The sequence below is a fragment of the Zootoca vivipara genome, chromosome 4 (assembly GCF_963506605.1).
Source record: "Zootoca vivipara chromosome 4, rZooViv1.1, whole genome shotgun sequence".
Taxonomy (NCBI): domain Eukaryota; kingdom Metazoa; phylum Chordata; class Lepidosauria; order Squamata; family Lacertidae; genus Zootoca; species Zootoca vivipara.
Window position 1 is genome coordinate 84377844 of NC_083279.1, and position 20779 is coordinate 84398622.

Here is a 20779-nt window from a genome sequence, read left to right on the forward strand (position 1 = left end):
ATCAGTTTGATTTAAATCAAATCCACCCTGTTGGCAACCAAACAGGGAAATGATGGATTAAGTTGGGGGTGGGGAACAGGTAGACCTCCTGCAGAGGTGGCTGGAGTCCTGCACCAGCCAGCACGGCCAGTGGTCAAGGAAGATGGGAGTTGTAGTCCAGAACAACATCTGGACGGCCACAGGTTCTCTCCATCCCCAACAAGGATAAGAAATCTAAATCTGATCCGTTTCCTGATTCAGATGTCACTGACAATTGTTCAGCAAACCACAATATCTTCTCAAAGGAAAGTGTGGGTGTGCGACTGGTGGTTAATGGGGAGAAAGCACTAAGATGCAAATCTTTTTCTGATAAAGCATGATTAAGGATGTGATGTCTCAACTGGGCCACACTCAACGTAGCCCCAGATAAGGTCCCACCAGGGTCAATGGGATCTTCTCACAATTAAGTTTGTGTGAAAAGTCCATCAAATAGGATATCATTGAGCATACTTTTCCAAAGAAACTCCTCTTCATGGGCGATGAAGACAATTACATATGATACAGTAGACCTTCTCTTTGAATGTATGTACAGTGGAACCTCGGTTTATGAACACCTCGGTTTACAAATTTTCGGTTTATGAATGCCGCGGACCCGTCTGGAACGGATTAATTCACTTTCCGTTACTTTCAATGGGAAAGTTCACTTCAGTTTATGAACGCTTCAGTTTATGAACAGACTTCCGGAACCAATTACACCCATGCTTCGGGTTAAGTACGCTTCAGGTTGAGTACTCCGTGACCCGTCTGGAATGGATTAATCCACTTTCCATTACTTTCAATGGGAAAGTTCGCTTCAGTTTATGAACGCTTCAGTTTATGTACTCCACGGACCGTCTGGAACAGATTAATCCACTTTCCATTACTTTCAATGGGAAAGTTCGCTTCAGTTTATCAACGCTTCAGTTTATGAACAGACTTCCGGAACCAATAGTGTTCATAAACCGAGGTACCACTGTACAGAATTGCAGCCAGAGTGTTAAGACCTAGGCTGGAGGCATAAAGATGTTCTTTCAGACCGGTTCGGGTCATAGCGTTAACGTTGCCAAGTTCCTGGAAATTGACGTGAATATCCCAAGGTTTATGAGCCTTTCGCCATTGTACTTGTAGTTACGAGATTCTTGTGTTTAGTACAGTGTTGACCAAGATCAGGGTCGAGGAACTGGATCCAGTTGGCAACCTAGATATAATAATAATAATAATAATAATAATAATAATATATAATATATAATATATAATATATAATATAAATTTACCTGTATCCCGCCCACCTGGCTGGGCCTCCCCAGCCACTCTGCATGACTCCCAACAGAATATTAAAAAATGCTAAAACATCAACCATTAAAAACTTCCCTAAACAGGGCGGCCTTCAATTGTCTTCTAAAAGTCAGATACAGTCATACCTCGACTTACAAAGGCTTTGACTTCCGAAGGTTTCGACTTCCAGAGTCGACAACCTCCAGAAGTCTTTTCGGCGTGTGCGTTCTGCACCTGCACAGAGCGACCATGCATGCGCTGAAGCAGTGCTTCGACAAACCTCGACCTATGAAGACGGCCGCGAAACGGATTGTCTTTGTAAGTCGAGGTACCACTGTAGTTCTTTATTTCCTTGACATCTGATGGGAGGGTGTTCCATAGGGCGGTCGCCACTACTGAGATGGCCCTCTGCCTGGTTCCCTGTAGCTTCACTTCTCGCAGCGAGGGAACCACCAGAAGGCCCTTGGAGCTGGACCTCAGGCTGAACGATGGGGGTGGAGACGCTCCTTCAGGTATACTGGGCCCAGCCCATTTAGGGCTTTCAAGGTCAGCACCAATACTTTGAATCCTAGCTTCCCCCACCTCTGGCAGGCAACTTTGATAGGTGGAGGGGTTCTGCCCACCTCTCAGACTTGGGGCATTGAAAGGTAAAATAATGCAAATGTATTTATCACTGTTGTGTGTGTTTGTTTCAGTGACAACTACAGGACTGAACGTGACGACCTCAGCTCCCCATTCAAGTTCAATAACAAGTAAGTCTCTACTTAAACTTTTTTTCCCCTTCTGCTTTACTAAGATGAAAGCACTTGCCCCCAAATCCAAGACAAATTAAGTCAATCACCTATCCAAACAGCTTGTGGAAGGGGGGGTTGCCTCTCTGTTCTGAGAAATTGCATAACTGGAATTGGGGGGAAAGGATTGTGTTGAAGAAGGCAAGGACATCCTTGTTGGAGCTGCTGCTCAGGAATGACTGATAATACTTTTCACACATTGGGCAGGGTACCACCAAAGAGCAGGTCAGATTTATTATTATTATTACTGGTATTTGGCTGGGAGTCTTAAGGTTGCAATTCAATTAAAGCACCCTTGCAAGCAATTACATTTAGGGGGCAACCCTATGGCAAGAGCCTTGGGATGCAGATACAGTGGTACCTCAGTTTAAGTACACAATAGGTTCCAGAAGTCCGTACTTAACCTGAAGTGTACTTAACCTGAAGCGAACTTTCCCATTGAAAGTAATGGAAAGTGGATTAATCCGTTCCAGATGGGTCCGCTGAGTACTTAAACTGAAAGTACTCAAACCGAAGCATACTTAAACCGAGGTATGACTGTATCTGGCTCACAGGGCTACAATTCCCAGGGTTGCCTCTGAGATTGATCATTAAACCACTCTTGCAAATTGCAGCTCGGGGGATAAGTGTCTCCTAACAACTCTCAATGCCTCTCACAAACTACATCTCCCTGAATCCTTTGGAGGAAGCCATGTCGGTTTAAAGTGCATGCCTGAGATAATGGTGTGTTGTTATATTTTGGGGTGACATCCGCTGTTGTATTTTAAGTTGTTGTTGTTATTTGTTTATTTATTCATTTGTCCTATCCTGCCTTCTAAAGAAGCCCAAGGCGGCAAACCAAAAGCATAATAAAATAATGCAATTAAAAATATAATAAAATAATGCAATTAAAAATATAAACATTAAGAACATTGAAAACGATCTAATTATATGCATTCCTGTATCTGAAGGCCAAATATATACAAATTAAGAGTAACTGAGTTCCCTATGTGCCCAGCACCCAATGAAATCCACACATGACACTCCAATGACCTTATAGTTATTCAGAAAAACTGTTTTAAAGTTCTTTTCTTTCTCCACCGTGCCCCCCCCATTGAATCATAGAGTTGGAAGTGACTATGAGGATCATTTAGTTGTCCAACCCCCTGTAATGCAGGAAAATTTCGCCCAGTGGGGGGCTCAAATCCATGACCCTGATCTAAAGTTGTAGGGTTGGTTGGTTCGCTGGTTTTTAATTATTCTGCTGACTTTTGAGAAACGTTTATTTTGGAGTTGTCGGTTCCAAACGTCTAGCTCCAGTTTCTGTGTTTGGACCTAGAACAAAGGAACCGGGGGCCAAAAAGAAAAGGGGGGAGGGAACCCCCCCAACTCAAAACAACAACCCAGCTTTCGAGTGCTTTATCATAGATTAATTACCTGCTTCGGAGAAACCACAGCTGGGCATGTTGCCATGTGCAAGTTAAGGCAAGATGTGGCACAAGTGATTGTTCCTTTGCCTTTCACTGGCAAAAAGCTAAAGTTGCTTTTTATTTGTGGAACGCTTTCTTTTCTATATTCTATTATTTGTCCTCCCTCTTTTTTGAACGCTTTGATGCTACTTTTGTCTTCGGTGTTGTTGCTGAAGTCCGGTTTTGTTTAATTTTGCTGCTCTTGAAAACCTTGATGTTTTATTATGTAATTGAGGTTAAAGTGTTGTATTTGCAAAATGAGCTTGGCAATTGAAAAGTCTTGAGCTTAACTTTACCCGCAGCCCCATTCCTCAAGGCTGTGTGTGTGTGTGTGTGTGTGTGTGTGCACGCGCACGCGCTAAATGTTGGTATTTTTATCTCAGAACTTTGCACATGTTCCAAGAGGGAACAAAGAGACAGCCTTAACCTGTGAAGGAACCTCTGTGCAACTGCGGATGGTTCACTCTGCAAGTTCCCTAATTGTACAAACAGAGCCTACACACAAGCACTCTGTACATGCTCAGGCTCTTTTACGAGTTGCTCTCAATGTGTCACGAGGGCTGAATGGACAAATTCACCAGACTCAAGGCAGATAGAAGCCTTCCCATCATGGAGCTGGGTGTCCTGGTCTCCGGATGGAGGGGTGGGTTCAAACTGCATTCCTGGCACATCTTTTTTGGAGACCCAGTGTGGTGTAGTGGTTCAAATGTCAGACTAGGACCTGGGAGACCCGGGTTCAAATCCCACATTCAGCCATGAAGTTCATTGGACGACTTTCGGCCAGTCAGTGCCTCTCATTCTAACTGACCTCACAGGGTTGTTTGGGGGGTTAACTGATCAAGGGGGGAGAACAATGTACACCACCTTTGTGCTCTTTGGAGAAAAGCTGGGATATAAAGAAAATAAAGAAAAGTAGTGAGGGAGGGGCAGAAATTGTGGTTCCACTTCCTTCCCTATGCACAAACACAAACATACCCTGTGATAGGTGGAGAGTATCGTTTGTTAGGATTCATTCCCCGTCTGCAGTCATAGGGTTATTGTGTATCATATGACTGTATGTGTTTTCATTCCCACAGAGTGGAAGTGACGTAGACAGGATGTTTACGTGGGACTGTTGTTCCTTTGTTCTTTCTCTTTACTGGCTGTGATGCCAGAGAGAGGGAGCCATGATGTAGAGCTCCCAGTTTGTTTATATGTAAATAAAGCAGTTAATCCTTATTTACTGACTTGTGTGTTGTTCATCACGTTTGTGAGAGCAATCACATATTTGGCCTGTGGGACCAGTCTGACAACTGGCCCCCGGGACGGCCGAATTATTGACATCGTTGAGCCTACCGGTAAATGAGTGGAAATGTTCTCACACCTATTTGAGGAGCTTCTAGCATCTACATTGACCCGTTGTATTGACCAAGCAGTGTGACTTGTTGCAGGTTTAACACAAGCATTGAAAGTGCTGCATGAAATAAAGCACGTTTTGATTCCCCCCCCCAAAAAAGAGAGCACATTTCAATGTTTAGTGAAGGCCATCCTTTTTCTGGAGGGTTTTGCTTTCCAGCATTTGAAACCTAGTCTGCCCCCATGTATCTGATGTGTTCTTATTTTTCACGCATGCTTCACAAAGGAACGCCACTTCCTAATTGCTGCAAGGTGAGTACATCAGTGAAAGAGCCAATGGCTAGCAAGCCTTAATTAACACTGTCTTTTGCATTGGGGTGGGGTGTCATTAAGACACAAGAGATGGATGGGATGAGACTTGTTTGAGGATGTGTGCAGTTTCACTTGAGAAACCTCAGCTTGCAGGGTGCTGAAGAACTTCCTTTTTAAAGGTTTGCTGCAAAATGCGTCGGAGCAGTTTCTGCAACAGGCCTGTTAGTTTCTCGTTTGAAAGCAGGCCTTTCCCCCTTTCACCTAACACCCTCACTAAAATGTGGCTACTGAACTACTTGGCATGCAATGATTTGTTCAGGCTTGTGTTGTTAGGCACCAAAGTAAGTCCCCTGTGTTGCAAAATGGAACACTCTGAACAACCACAAGAAACACATCGCTTGGACTACTGCAGTGCGCTCTATGTGGGGCTACCTTTGTAGGTGACCCGGAAACTACAACTAATCCAGAATGTGGCAGCTAGACTGGTGACTGGGAGCGGCCGCCGAGACCACATAACACCGGTCTTGAAAGGTCTACATTGGCTCCCAGTACATTTCCGAGCACAGTTCAAAGTGTTGGTGCTGACCTTTGAAGCCCTAAATGGCCTCAGTCCAGTATACCTGAAGGAGCATCTCCACCCCCATCGTTCTGCCCGGACACGGAGGTCCAGTACTGAGGGCCTTCTGGTGATTCTCTTGTTGCGAGAAGCCAAGTTGCAGGGAACCAGGCAGAGGGCCTTCTTGGTGGTGGCGCCCGCCCTGTGGAACGCCCTCCCATCAGATGTCAAAGAGAAAAACAGCTACCAGATTTTTAGAAGACATCTAAAGGCAGCCCTGTTTAGGGAGGCTTTTAATGTTTAATAGATTATTTTATTTCATTTTTCTGTTGGAAGCCGCCCAGAGTGGCTGGGGAAACCCAGCCAGATGGGCGGGGTATAAAAATAAATTATTATTATTATTATCAGCTAATAAGATACTGACAATATTTTTATAATGCTATACTGCTTCAAAATTCATAAACAGAAGACATATAATGTGTGCATGGAGTCACAAACTAATAAGAATCAAATAAATGTTCCATGAACAGGAATGGTAGGAGTGGGAAGTCACTGTCAAAGATCACTGAAATGGAGGCAGAATGCCTTTCCACAGTCAATATCCTACAAACATGAGATGCATAGCTGCCAAGTATCCCGTTTCTGCCGGGAAAACCCCTTTTTTCTTACCGTTTCCCGGCGGTCTCCCGTTTAGCGGAAAATCCCGGTATTGTCCCTTAAATCGGCTTCTGCCCGGCGGCCATTTTTCTGGTGCCGCTTTGCCCTTCTATGGGCACCAGAAAATGGCGGCGCCGGCGCCGGAAGTCGCTTCCGCGCATGACCGGAAGTTGCATGACGCGACTTCCGGTAATGCGCGCGCTGCCGATCCCGGATCTTTACGTCCCGAACTTGGCAGGTATGATGAGATGATGTGTGCTCCAAACGTCGCAATAGGGTGCTCATAGCACAGCAGCAGACAGAACAGTTCTTCCCGGATAATGAACTGTTTCAATGATAAATCTTCATCAGCTAGCAATAATATGAAATGAAAACCTTTACATTCAAATACAGCCCAGTGAAAGAAATGGTAGGTCTGCATATTAACCAACCAATACATACATACATGTATTGTATTGTATACATACCAATTTATATACATATATATTGTATACATACCAATTAAATACATACCAAATTAATAGTTCCCAAAGGTACATCAAATAGCCATGGATCAGCTATCACTTAAAAGTGTAGTAAGCTGATGCTGTTGGCAAAACTTTAGTGGCATTATAAAGGCTCTCAACGGGTGCAATGAATCACATAGAATTACAGGAAATTTAAAGGTACATTATCTGAAATATAGCAAAGAATATACAAACAGTAGCCATCTTGACAGAAAACTTACACAAAACAATTAAAATCTAATTCAGTATTTGTGTTATTAGGCACCAGGGGTCATGAGCCCAGAACAACCCCGGTGGTCACACGCCAGGGGGGCAACAAATGTTTTGTTTTTCATTTGTACAGTAGGCTAGTCCTAAGGGTCAGATAGAGCCTCGAGCTCCAGGTCTGAGGTTCCCCACCTCTGATGCAAATAATAGCAGAAATAAAGAAATTTGAGGATTGGCAAAAGATGCTTGGAAATTCCTGAGAATCCACTGAGTTTTCTCAGTATCCTCCCAAAATGTGGATAATTGCCAGGAATCAGTCAACATTCACCAAGGCTCTGCTTTTTATTGTAACAGGCGGTGCATACCTTTGTTCAAGCTGCTGTGATATTTTTTACCTGCTTTTCAAAACACATCACTAAGGAATGCATACTTGATGTGAATTTGATTCCCTGCTCCCCAAGCATTGATGCAATCCATCTTCTTCCTGTTGATGAAAATTCAGCTGCAACAGAAAGGGATGGGGGAGGTGTTTGTGGGTCTCCTTCCCAAAGGCTCAGCTTGGCTCCCCAAGGTTAAAACAAGGAATGGAATGCCTGTTTCACAAGTTCTGGTTGACATCTGATACTTTATCCTCATTGAGTCGTCTTAGTTCCTCCTTGCTAAGTGGTAATCAGCAGTTTGATATGCAAAACGCCATGGGGGGGTGTGAGGTTGGGGAAGGTCATTGTGAAAATGTGGAGTGCAGTCTCTAAATACACAACATGAGTATTATGCTGGATCAGTCCATTGGGTCCCATCAGCTCCAGCAAGCACAATTGTTCTGTGTTCAAATGGTGTGCGTGCATTGCGTCATGTGGCCAGTTATGCAGCTCCGCTCCCACCAATATTTTATTCAAGTTGGCCCCCCTGTAGGGCGGTAGGCAAATTGAATAAATAATAATAAATTCCTGCAGAATTTTTTAAAAAATGAATTAATTGCTTAAATTGAGTCCTATGCAGTCTCTTTTTAACATTGGCTACGGGGTAGTCATAAAACTACTGTTTTGCCAGAAGTCTAATTTATGCCGGAAATGTGAGGAAAATGGAAGGAACATTGTTCCATATCTGGTGGAGCTGCTAAAAACCAAGACCTACTGGGGTATGATTCATGAAGAACTAAAAAAAAAATGTTTAAAACATATTTACAAAAGAAACCAGAGGCATATTTATTAGGCTTATTGGGAAAAGAAATACCACAGAAAAAGAAAGGAATTTTCTTATATGCTACAGCTGCCAGCAGGATAGTATATGGCAGCAAATGGAAGAGCGAAGTCATACCCAGAAAAGAAGACTGGCTATACAAATTAAGTCAGACAAACCAAAAACTCAGACTAGAATGGCAGTGTTTCAAAGAATACGTGGACAAACACTGTTCAAGAAAGAATACTGTACAGTGGTACCTCGGTTTAAGTACACAATTGGTTCCAGAAGTCTGTACTTAACCTGAAGCGAACTTTCCCATTGAAAGTAATGGAAAGTGGATTAATCCGTTCCAGACAGTCCGCGGAGTACTTAAACTGAGGTATGACTGTATGTTGATATGCTTAGATTAAAGGAGTAGAGTAGAAATTATTAATTAGGAATGTCATAATGAGATCAAAATTTAAAAATTGCTATGATGAATGAATGAATGAATGAATGAATTTATTAATACGGTCGCAGACCAGCATCAACATGCACAATATCACAGATCATAAAACATATCAAAAATACAAAGGACAGTACGAATGTAACAAGGATTTAAATATAAAAATTAAAATTAATTATTAGCGTACCCCCTGTAGTTAACATTTAGGGGTTTGATCATTATGGGCTACCACCTGCTTCCTGCAATTGATTGCAGACACACAGAATTTGGCTACATTTAATGTAGTCTCGGGATTCTTGTCCTCTACCAGAAGTTTTAAACTATGGTGTTCGGATTCTTTGATGGACTTTTGCAAAACAGGTGTAATAAAAGTCAAACGTATATCATAAAAACGACAGCGTAGTAGTACATGTGAAGCAGTTTCTACTTCCATCGAGCCACAAGGGCAGACCCGTGCTGTATATGGTTTACCCTCAAATCTGCCCTGCAATAAGGCAGAAGGGAGAACATGAAATCTAACGAGGGTAAAAGACCGTCTGTATTTGGGTATCTGAAGTCCTGACAGGTAGTTAGCTGGAGAGAAACCTCTCCCATAGTCCCTTATTGCTGAGTGTTTGATCATTTCGCTCATGTGGCATTGTAATTCTACGTCCCAGACACGTAGTATTGAATCTGTAAGATAAGGAAGTCTAGATGTAAAAGGATGTGGGGGTGGGAAGATAGGGGGTGGGAAGGATTTATGTGTATGTAAATAGTAGCCTTATTTTTGTATGTCTTTGCACATAGAGTGCATTTCTTTTTCTGTATTAACTAAAATTTAATAATAATAAAAAACATAGGAAAAAACCCCTACTGTTTTGCCATGTCCGCAGGTGTTCTTAAATCAAACAGTACCACCCCTGCCCACAATGCGACAAATGCAACGACCCCGACTGTTCCTGCCACCACAGTCGGCACCAGCATAATCACCAGTGCCCACCCTGAAAATAAAACGAGTGCAAAGCCCACCACAATGAAACCTGTGTCTCCTAACGTGACCACAGCGACTTCCAAGGCTACGTTGCCTTCTGCTTCTGTAACAGGTATGTGTTGATCTGCAGCTACGGTCCAGTAGGAAAGGAAAAGAGCCTGAAAACTAGTAGCCCTCGGTAGACTTATCCTCCATGGAATTGTTCCATCATAATTGTAATATTTTTATTATGTGTACCCCGCCCATCTGACTAGGTTACCCCACCCGCTCTGAGTGGCTTCTGGCATATATAGAAACATGATAAAACATCAAAAATTAAAAACTTCCCTAAACAGGGCTGCCTTCAGATGTCTTCTCAAAGTCAGATAGATGTTTATTTCCTTGACATCTGATGGCCACAGGGCGGGTGCCACTACCGAGAAGGCCCTCTGCCTGATTCCCTGTAACCTCAATTCTCGCAATAAGAGAACAGCCAGAAGGCCCTCGGAGCTGGACCTCAGTGTCTGGGCTGAACGATGGGGGTGGAGACTTTCCTTCAGGTACACAGGGCCAAGTTGAGAGTTGGTTGTGAGAATTAAGGTACGAAGGTTCATTCGGGCCGTCTTTAGTTTTAAGCCCCTCAGAAAAAAGAGGTGGAAAAAAGATAAAGACGAGATTAAAAGCAGGGGTGAAGACATGTCATAAAGACATGTAGCCAGTCAGCAGTGTGATTTGACTGCAGTAAAACAAGTCATGTGAACCGATCGACTTCATTCTGCACTGCTCAGACATTGCCATGGGTACTGTAATTGCTTCTGGATGCCACACTTTAAGAAGGATACAGGCAAATCTGAACAGGCTTATAGGAAGGCAGTGGAGATGCTATATAAAAGGGGTCTTATGAGGGGGGTTGAAGGGACGTGGGTGGCGTTGTGGTCTAAACCGGTTGGCGGTTCAAATCCCCACGACGGTGTGAGCTCCCATTGTTCAGTCCCTGCTCGTGCCCACCTAGCAGTTCAAAAGCATGTCATAAATCAGTACCACTCTGACGGGAAGGTAAACAGCGTTTCCATGCGCTGCTCTGGTTTGCCAGAAGCGGCTTAGTCATGCTGGCCACATGACCCAGAAGCTGTCTGCTGACAAACGCTGGCTCCCTCGGCCAGTAAAGCGAGATGAGCGCTGCAACCCCAGAGTCATCTGCAACTGGACTTAACTATCAGGGGTCCCTTTACCTTTACTTTATGAGGGGGGTTGAAGGAGCAGCATGTTAAGACTGGAGAAGATGAGGACCAGGGTGGAGTGGGGGACATGAAAGCACCCTCCAAATACCTGAAGGACCATCACACTGAAGAGGACAAAGACTTGTTCTCTGTTGCCCCAAAGGGCAGGACTATCTCTTAAAAGGAGGGTATTTTGGTTGAGATTCCCAGAATAGTTCGACAAACCATCTCTCTTCACAGGGAATTGTGGGAATTGTTGCTCTGCAAGGGGTCTCCCTAACAACTCCCAGCATGCTTCACAAACTACACCTCCCAGAATCCTTTGGGGAAAGCTATGACTATCGCCCAGCATTCTGGGGCATAAAACTTTGGGGAATGTACCTTGCATAATAAGCATGTTGGTTGGTTGTGTGCCTTCTTTCAGTCACTCCCAAAGGTGCAGCGGCTCAAGTCTCATCCTCAGGGTTCAGCGCAGGCAGCTTCATTGGTGGCATCGTCTTGACGCTGGGACTTCTTGCGGTTGGCTACGTCGGATGCAGGACGTACCACGCAAAACGGGGCGTCCAGTACCGGACCATGTAAGTAGCAGTCGGTGGAGTGTTTCTTTCCTGACCTAGATTATGTTGGTTTTAATTTTTGTATTACATTGTAAGTCGCTTTGAGTTTACTTTTTTGTGTGACGAATAAGTTCCAATAAAACAAACAAACTTAAGAGGTCACAGGTTCAATCCCTGGCACCTCCATGTATGAAATCTTGCGAAGTCATTGCCCACGAACGGATCTAAATGGATCTAATTTGTCTGGCACAGTGCAAGGCAACACTCTGCATTCATAGCCTGCATGGCTCCAGTGAGCATCCAAAGCAGGCTTCCTCAACCTCTGCCTTCCAGATGTTTTTGGCCTACAACTCCCATGATCCTTAGCTAGCAGGACCAGTGGTCAGGGATGATGGGAATTGTAGTCTCAAAACATCTGGAGGGCCGAGGTTGAGGAAGCCTGATCCAAAGCATAAGGTTTGGCATTCGGTGCTGCTCCTACTCAGAGTAGACCCATTGGAGTTAATGGGCAGAACTTAAGGTTCGTTAATGTCTGTGGGTCTACTCCAAATTGTAGTTAGTTGAACGTAGCCCATTGTGTGTGCCCTGGCAGTGTTGTGCAGTGCAATCCTCCTGCGACATTTTTGCAGAACTCCTGGGCCCCCCAAATGGCGTTATACTGCGTCTGACTGCAGGTCCACCCTCCCAGTGTCCCCTTGGACTGGGCTCACAATCTTTACACGTTTAATGGAGCGCAGGAACAAGTGTTCTAGTAACCCAAAGGCCTGCCTGTGTTTTCATCCATGCTGCAGTTTTTGTCCCTGTTCTAGGCAAGAGCGGCACGGACGCCACATTGCTTTGTGCTCCTGTCTAACCATGAAAGCCCCTTTTTTGTTTGTTTGCTTCGATTCATTTCGTTTGATGGCTTCCTTTGATTTTTCTCGGCATCGGGAGAGGCCAGGCTCTCTGTGACATCCCCTCTTTTGAACTCCCCCGGCCACCTTGCTGCCCTGATAGCTTCTGCTGCTTATTAGCAATAAACTTCCGTCCCTCCCTGCTGTTCGTGAAAACCCCACCTTACAAATGTGCACGTAGTCCCGTCTTGGTGCAGAATCGCTTTTTGCGTTGGCCCTTGAGCAAAGCTAAACTCCTCAGCAGTGCTGTCGAACTCTGAACATTGAGGAGTGTGTTAGTGAGCTCTTTAGATCGTGTGTGGGGAACTTTCGGCCCTCTAGATTTCTTGCATACATTCTTGGAGGCCAGACTGGTGATTGGGAGCAGCCGCCGGGACCATATAACACAGGTCCTAAAGGATCTACACTGGCTCCCAGTACGTTTCCAAGCACAATTCAAAGTGTTGGTACTGACCTTTAAAGCCCTAAATGGCCTCGGCCCAGTATACCTGAGGGAGCGTCTCCACCCCCATTGTTCACCCCGGACACTGAGGTCCAGCACCGAGGGTCTTCTCGGTAGTGGCACCCACCCTGTGGAACACTCTGCCATCGGATGTCAAGGAGATAGGCAACTATTTGACTTTTAGAAGACATCTGAAGGAAGCCCTGTGCAGGGAAGTTTTTAAGGGTTGATGTTTCATTGCGTTTTTGATATTTTGTTGGAAGCCACCCAGAATGGCCAGGGTAGCCCAATCAGATGGGTAGCACAGAAATATAGTAATAATAAATATAGCCATTATGGCTATATTCAGCCTCTCTGGTCAGAGGCTGCATACTTCTGAATACTAGTTTGCTGGAAACCACACACAAAAGTTCTTTTGCACTCGCGTCCTGCTGGCAGGTTTGCCCCATACATCTGGTTGATCACCGAGAACAGGATGTCATGGAATCATAGAGTTGGAATAATAATAATAATAATAATAATAATAATAATAATAATAATAATAATATCTTATTTATACCCCGCCCATCTGGCCGGGTCTCCCCAGCCACTCTGGGCAGCTTCCAACAGAAGAATAAAACACAATAATCTATTAAACATTAAAAGCCTCCCTGAACAGGGCTGCCTTCAGATGTCTTCTAAAAGTCTGGTAGTTGTTTTCCTTTTTGACATCTGTTGGGAGGGCGTTCCACAGGGTAGGCGCCACCACCGAGAAGGCCCTCTGCCTAGTTCCCTGCAACTTGGCTTCTCACAACGAGGGAACCGCCAGAAGGCCCTCGGTGCTGGACCTCAGTGTCCGGGCAGAACGATGGAGGTGGAGACACTCCTTCAGGTATACTGGACCGAGGCCATTTAGGGCTTTAAAGGTCAGCACCAACACTTTGAATTGTGCTCGGAAACGTACTGGGAGCCAATGTAGATCTTTCAAGACCGGTGTTATGTGGTCTCGGCGGCCGCTCCCAGTTACCAGTCTAGCTGGAAGGGGCCCAAGGGTCATGTATGACATACTAAATGGACTAACAAGTTTTATCTTATGTCCAGGTGTTTCTGAACTCCCATCAGCCTTAGCAAGCATGGCTCAATTGCCAGGGATGATGGGAAGTTCAGCAACATCTGTATTCCCCACACATTTAGATGCCTAGGTGCATTATTCCCCTTGCTTCAAATTGTGCAAAGCTATGTCCAGGGGGCACCTCCTCCTCGTTTTTTTGGGGGGGGGGAATTGGACCTTTGCTATCTTCAGGACAAAGGAGGAAGAATTGGCATGCCAGACATTGCCATTCCTTCTCAGGGAGGTCAGCCTGTTTTGCCTTTGCATTTGTTTATTTGCAGTTCCAGACTCCCATTTATGCACGGAATGCTCAGCCCAAGGCAATCTTAGCCTTGAGTGGTGGGGGGTCCGTCTAATCTCGACCATCCAGAGGTTTCCTTGCACTTAGCTTTGTAGTTATCAAGCTGTTTTTTTGCCAGTGCATTCACACACATTTGTATGTGTGTGTGCAAGATCTTTCTGACACGCCTGCGTAGCTGGATCTGTCATTCTCCCCCCTAATTTTTTTAAAAGTAATGCTTAAAAATCCCTCATGTGTCCGTTACTTCTGCTCCCATATTCAGTAGGAAAATGTCAATTATGAAGGACTGAGGAGGGTATGTGGACAGAGGGAATGACCATGCATGGCAGTATTTATTTATTGAATTTATATCGCGCCCTTCCTCTCTAAGGAGCCCAGGGCACCAAACAGACAAACTATCGAAAAAGAAAACAAAGCAAAAACGTTCCTAGAAGAAGTTATAAACATTCTTCCATCCAGTTGCCAGGGATGGTGTTCTTCAGCTGCCAAATGCCTGGGTAAACTGGAATTCAAATTCCTCCTAAAAGTTAACAATGTTGAAGACACACTCACCTTGCTAGGGAGCACATTCCACCTTGCTAGGGAGCCACCACTGAAAAGGCCCTGTCATGGGTCGGCACCAACCAGGGAGACCTTGGTGGCGGCACCACCCACAAGGCTGCACACAATACTGTGTCACAGGCGGCCTATTCTGCTACTCTCCCCCTCCCCACCCAATTTTGTAAGAGAGGGAACCCATGAATTGGCTTCAATCCCTGTTGGTAGCCTCTTCCGTTCCTTTCCAAGCGTCGTTGATCAGTCAGTGACTTCCTGCTTTTTCACTTCACAGTGCAGCATTATCACTAGCTTTCTTGGCTTGAGGAACATGAGCAGCTGTCTTATACCACATCCCATAATTAGCCCATCTAATGGTAAATTCCCTTATTCAGCACCCTTACTTTCATATCCAGGAGTTGACAGCCCCATAGGATTCCTTAGCTTCAAATCCGGGGGTTGACAGCTATGCCCTCCAGATGTTTTGGACTACAACTACATCAGCTGGGGCTGATGGGTGTTCTAGGCCGAAACATCTGGCAAGCACTGCATTGATAAAGACTGTCATAAAAAACCTTCACTGCTTAGATCAGGCTTCTTGAAACTCGGCCCTCCATATGTTTTTGGCCTACAACTCCCATGATCCCTAGCTAGCAGGACCCAGTGGTCAGGGATGATGGGAATTGTAGTCTCAAAACATATGGAGGGCCGAGTTTGAGGAAGCCTGGCTTAGAAGTCACAGATACCCTAGGTAACTTGAGTCCAAATCAGTTTTCTGGTTTGTTCAACTATTAGTCACAGTGTAAGCAACTTACACTGAAACCAGTTAAAGCCAATGGAAAACATTCCAGCCGTGGAAGAGTAGCAGATAAAACTAATGGACTATTCTGAAATGTCAAAAACTCGCTGGAAGAATCAGAAACCAGGAAGAAACAACTTTTAATAAAGAATGAGGGGATTATGTAAATTGTTTGGAAAATTATTCATTAGCAGGATTCAAATTCATTAGCAGGATCATCTTAAAACTCGCAATTGGACTATTGAGGAGATGCAGTAAGAAAATTATAACCGAAGGGACCACGAAAGTGCGGAGAGGGAAGCTGAATAGGATATTTGTATTGGATGTTTGTTTGAAAAATTGGGGGAAAATTAACAATGAAAAACAAAAAGCCAGAACACCCCACAAGTAAGCCAAATACTAAGAAGGTCTGCTACACACAATATTTTGAGTGATGCTTCGTCAATGAAAATTGACAGGATCGTGTCAAAACCTTTCTGTGGAGGCAGGCAGGTGACTTGGAACATTTCTCACCTCCACTGTCCTCTTAGTAGCAACTATAATACTTAATGTTGTCTTATTTTTTTCCAGTGACGAACACGATGCCATAATTTAAAGCCTTTGCTCAGAAGACAAAGATGAAACCCCACGCTTGTTCCTGCTTTTAGAAGCAATCTCTTCCCCCTACGGAAAACAAGCCTTAATGGAAAACTGTCCAGAGCCTACACTGGGTGCTTAATTGCTTTTTTTGGGGGGGTGTACCTTTCTGTAAAATTATGGGGGACCCAGATTCCGCAAGGATGCTGGAAATTTCAAAGTGCCTTCACTGAAGAGTTCGGGGGACCGTCTACACAATTGGTCCCTACTTGGTGACTGAAGACAGGAGCTTAGTTAAAACTTGTGACTTCTTAGCCATTACACGCTGAAAATCAGGAGATGTGGGCTCCATAACAGAACACAATGCTGTGAACATGCTTATGTCTACCACTCTTAAAGTCATAGTCCTTTTGTTCAGCAAATAAACCAAGCTTCTGTTTTTCAAGATGGCAGGTGAATCCAAAAGCAGCCTTTTTCACATTGCTCTTCTTCGATTTGTGGAATGAGGTGGTTTGGTTTGGGCAGGGAGAAAAATATTTTTGTTAATGATCTGACGTTGCATGTGCCTTGGAATTTTTGAGGAAAATATTTTCCTACTTTTAGCATATATAAGGGTGCGTGAAAGGGCTTTTGCATTCGGGCAGGAGAATTGTTTGCTTTCTTTCGTTTACCGTGCGTGTGTTTTTTAATAATGATGCATCGCCTGTGTGCTAGTCCCCGCTGGGTTTGAGGTATATAATTCCAGTTAATTTTCAGCGCAACCTTGCACCACAAAAGCAAAGACGTCTTTGGGAAGGTACATCAAAATAATTGCTCCGCTGGTTCCGTGTGTGGTGAAATCTTATCAGGTTCAGTACAGTGTGTCATATGAATTGGCTGTGGGACAGTGGGAGTACATGTTGCTAGCCTGCATGATATATACAGTTCCTTGACTAGTTCATTGCTTGAATTCAGGTTTGTGTCTGTTAAATGTCGTTGAGAAGAAAGGCACATTTGTAAGAAAGCTTCCACTGGGGATTATTTAAAGTTGAATACATTCTGGGGATGTTTTTTAAAGGACGAATCACTGTTTTGAGAGAGGCTTTGCGTGGCGTACACAATATATATTTCTTCTTCTGCTCTTGCCTCTGTTCTTTTTTTAAAAAATTTCATAGTGTAACATTTACCAGATGCAGAAGAGGGGAGTGCAGGCTTGTCCATGAGCCGTAATTCCTCTTTCAAGGAACTAGCTTTGCATTGTCACGCTAAGCCACAGTTTGTTTTAAACCGTGGCTTCATCGCAGACCCCAGCAGCTACCACAAATAAGCCATAGTATGGCTTGTGTTGCACAAACAAGGACTGTGCTTCATAGGAAGCTGCTTCAGACCTGTGGTGAATTAAGCTCAGCGTTGTCCACAATGACCGGCTCTCCAGAGTTTTGACGGGGGACATTCCCAGCTCTTCCTGCAGATGCCAGTCATTGGACCTGGGACCTTCTAGTTTTGCGCAGGGACAGTATCGTAGCCAATGAGGTTAATGCAAGGCACGATTATTGCTAATTGAACCTGGGACTTTCTGTGTGCAAAGCAAGATGCTGTGCAACTGAGCTGTGGCCCATCCCTAAAACCACAAGCCGTGAAACGGAAGGGGGGAAAGCCAATATTTGTTCTGGGTTTATTTCTAGCTTTTCACTCACGTTGTGTTTGGAACAATCAGACCACGATCTGGGTTTGCATGGCACGTTGTGGCTTAGTTGTGCCACATGATACACCCTCAGGAACAAGCAGAAGTTGTTTGGGAAGCACATTGCCGATTAAGCCGTTATTTGTAACAAACTATGGCTCAGCAAGGCGTGCAAACCAAAGTAAATTCAACTCTCTAAAAAGAGCTGTTCTCTTTCTCCAGCCTTGCTTGCTGCTGAGAAAAATTATGCACTGTTCACAGAGAGAAGGGAAGCTTAAACTCCTTTCATTTGTTGTTGTTGGGGGGGGGGGACATCTCCTCCTCCTAGTTAGGACACAAAACTTCCTCCCAAGCTCCTGAATGTAGCCAGCAGACTTTCTCTTGCCCTCATGACTTCGACATCAGATGCACATAAGTCTTTTTCTACTTCCTTCCCTTTTTGCATGGATGTAACTACAGATTGCAGTGGAGTCGATACCTAAGTTGTTTTGAAATCTCTTTTTTAAACGAACAAACACAAAGAGTAATTAGCCAATGCACTTGTTTGCTTGCTTGCTTGCTGTTAATGTACCCACTGTTTTGCATATCGAAAGTTCCCTGAAGTTGGGGGGGGGCATTGATGCATCCGTTTCATCTCAGAAAAGAACATTCTAGCTTTTCACCACATCTTCAGTGGAAGATTATTGAAACTACTGCAATGTTCCAAGATATGAGAAGCAAAAGAAAGCATCACGGGGCTGGTCAATAGCTAAAGGCTGTCAAGCAATGCTATACTGTACTTACCATGGGCGAGTCTGTGAATTTTTTAAACAAACACTTCCCAAGGGAAGCAGCGGGCTCTATATATAGAAGCATTGTGTAATGGTGATTGTTGTGAATGCATCCCGTCTCCATGTACCCATAGGATGTTCCTAACAACCGCTGCTAAGGGATGGATATTCAAGATTGACAAATATCCTTCCAGTAAGCATATCTCAATATTACAGGTGGGAGTGTGTGGTGCTTTAGTAATGGTTGGTGAAGTATCATGTCAGCACTCAAAACTCTTTGAGTTACTTAGAAAACCCTTTGCTCTATTTAGCAGTTCAACAGACATGGCTTCTTCCTGAAGAATCTTGGCAACTAGGAAGTACATCTCCCATTCCCAATCCCCATATTGCAATTCCTAGATTTTAGAAGTGGTGTGAAGCTGGTATTCGTTTGTTAAATAGTTCAGGCTTTTTTGTAATCCTCTTCCCCCCTTCCCCTCAAAAAAGGTTTAATACAGGCACCCCCAAACTTTGGCCCTCCAGATGTTTTGGACTACAATACCCATCTTCCCTGACTACTGGTCCTGTTAGCTAGGGATCATGGGAGTTGTAGGCCAAAACATCTGGAGGGCCGCAGTTTGGGGGTGCCTGATTTAATATTTAATATGCAAGAGTGCTTACTGTTAAAATGATGGGACTCTGTCCATTGAACAAGAAGATTGGGGATTGGGTTTCCATCTATTTTTAAAAAAAGATGAAACAATTCGATAGATGAAGCTCCAACCCCTTGTTTTTTTTTCCTGATGTGACATGGATGCAAATTGTTCTGAGTAATTGTAATGAACATTCTTTTTTCTACCAAACAGTTGCCAGCTTTCTTCCAGAGGTTTTCAACATTTTTTAGTCCACGGCTCCCTTGACCAACTACATTCTTTCTGCATCTCCCCTGGGGAGAAATACTCTCCAAGCCTTAGAAGCCGTTATGTCCCCCCTTGCCTGCAGAGCTGGCAGCCACTCACCCTTTTTCAAATACCCTCCCTTGTGGATTGTTCCTTCAGCCTCCTCTCCCCTCTCCTTGGGAGTCCTGTGAGCAGCCGCAGCTGCCGCCCCTGGTCTCTGAGCTGCTGCCCCCCACCCACCCCAAAGAGAGGTGCCTCCTCACACTGCCCCACAGGGGCCTGGGAAGCACACACACCAAGGCACAATTTGCCTGGGGAGCTTGTAGCAAGGGCAGCTGCAACAAACAGCTGTGCAAGCACTTGGGAGGCAGAGACGCAACATTGGGGGGGAAGGAAAGGGAGACATACAGTTTGAAAACCACTGCTTTAGTCAATTAAACTTAAGAGCCTTTATTCAACATTTTGCAACAGCTGGTAAGAAATATTCAGTTTCTGTATTTGACGAAGTTGGTTGTCGTCACCTACCTGCAATATATGTTTGATTTATCTCTTTTTTTCTGATGATTCCCTTCGCTCACATAAATAAAGGTTAATGAAAACTTTTGTTTGCAATCTGAATGCTTTAAGGAATCTTAGAGGTTACACCCAAGCCTACGTTCTCAGCATGTCTCAGTGACGTCTACGCCGGCTTGGTCCTATCCACAGAATGGAAGATGGCAGAATCACCAAGGAGGTGCTCTACAGGGAGCTGACTTCGGGCACCAGGAACATTGATTGACCAACTCTGTGTTACAAAGATGTCTGCAAACATCTCATGAAGGCTGGCAACATCAACCCTGCCCTGTGGGAATCCCTTGCAGATGACCGCAGTGCCTGGGGACAGAGAGGCTCCATCCAACAGTGATGTCATCCCCAAAGGTTCATTCCTCCATTGTATCCTGAGACAGGCTGATGCCAACAACAGCACATTTATTACTCAGTAGGGTGGGGTGTCCATATATACCTATATCATTCTATAATGACAATCTGTGTTGACGCTGCCATCATTCTTGACCTTTAGCCTTGTTGACTGGGACTGATGGGAACTTGAGCCAAACCAAACCTGGAGGACAACAGTTTCCTCCACCGCTGATCTTGTGGAAGGCCCGATTCTTGTATTGCTAATTGCTAATGATGCAGAGCTACCTTGGTGCATCTCAGTGCTCCCTCGTGTGGCAAGATAAGACGTATTGCGGCCAGGTAAAGTACAGAATTTCACAAGTGCGACCTGCAACGACACATTACAACATGGATTGCTCCTGCTCAGGGTTTGAGCCAAGCTTTTTCCCCTTCCAATTTTGGCAGGCGTCAAGTAAGCATTCTACCTTCACGGAGC

The 20779-nt window shown here is 44.5% G+C and overlaps 1 protein-coding gene and 1 non-coding gene across 2 annotated transcripts in view; both read left to right on the forward strand.

Annotated features, from left to right (window-relative positions):
* TMEM123 (transmembrane protein 123) overlaps positions 1 to 20007 on the forward strand; it is a 31793-nt gene extending 11786 nt beyond the window's left edge. The window contains exons 2-5 of the mRNA XM_035115729.2: positions 1989 to 2045; positions 9605 to 9814; positions 11326 to 11479; positions 16088 to 20007. Coding sequence (XP_034971620.1) covers positions 1989 to 2045; positions 9605 to 9814; positions 11326 to 11479; positions 16088 to 16112 — 446 coding nt within the window. The 3' untranslated portion in view covers positions 16113 to 20007. The remainder of the gene's footprint in view (positions 1 to 1988; positions 2046 to 9604; positions 9815 to 11325; positions 11480 to 16087) is intronic.
* Positions 17572 to 17638, forward strand: LOC118085806 (U4 spliceosomal RNA). The gene has a single exon (XR_004692683.2). It is a non-coding gene; the product is annotated as a U4 spliceosomal RNA (small nuclear RNA).
* Positions 20008 to 20779: the final 772 nt, after the last annotated feature.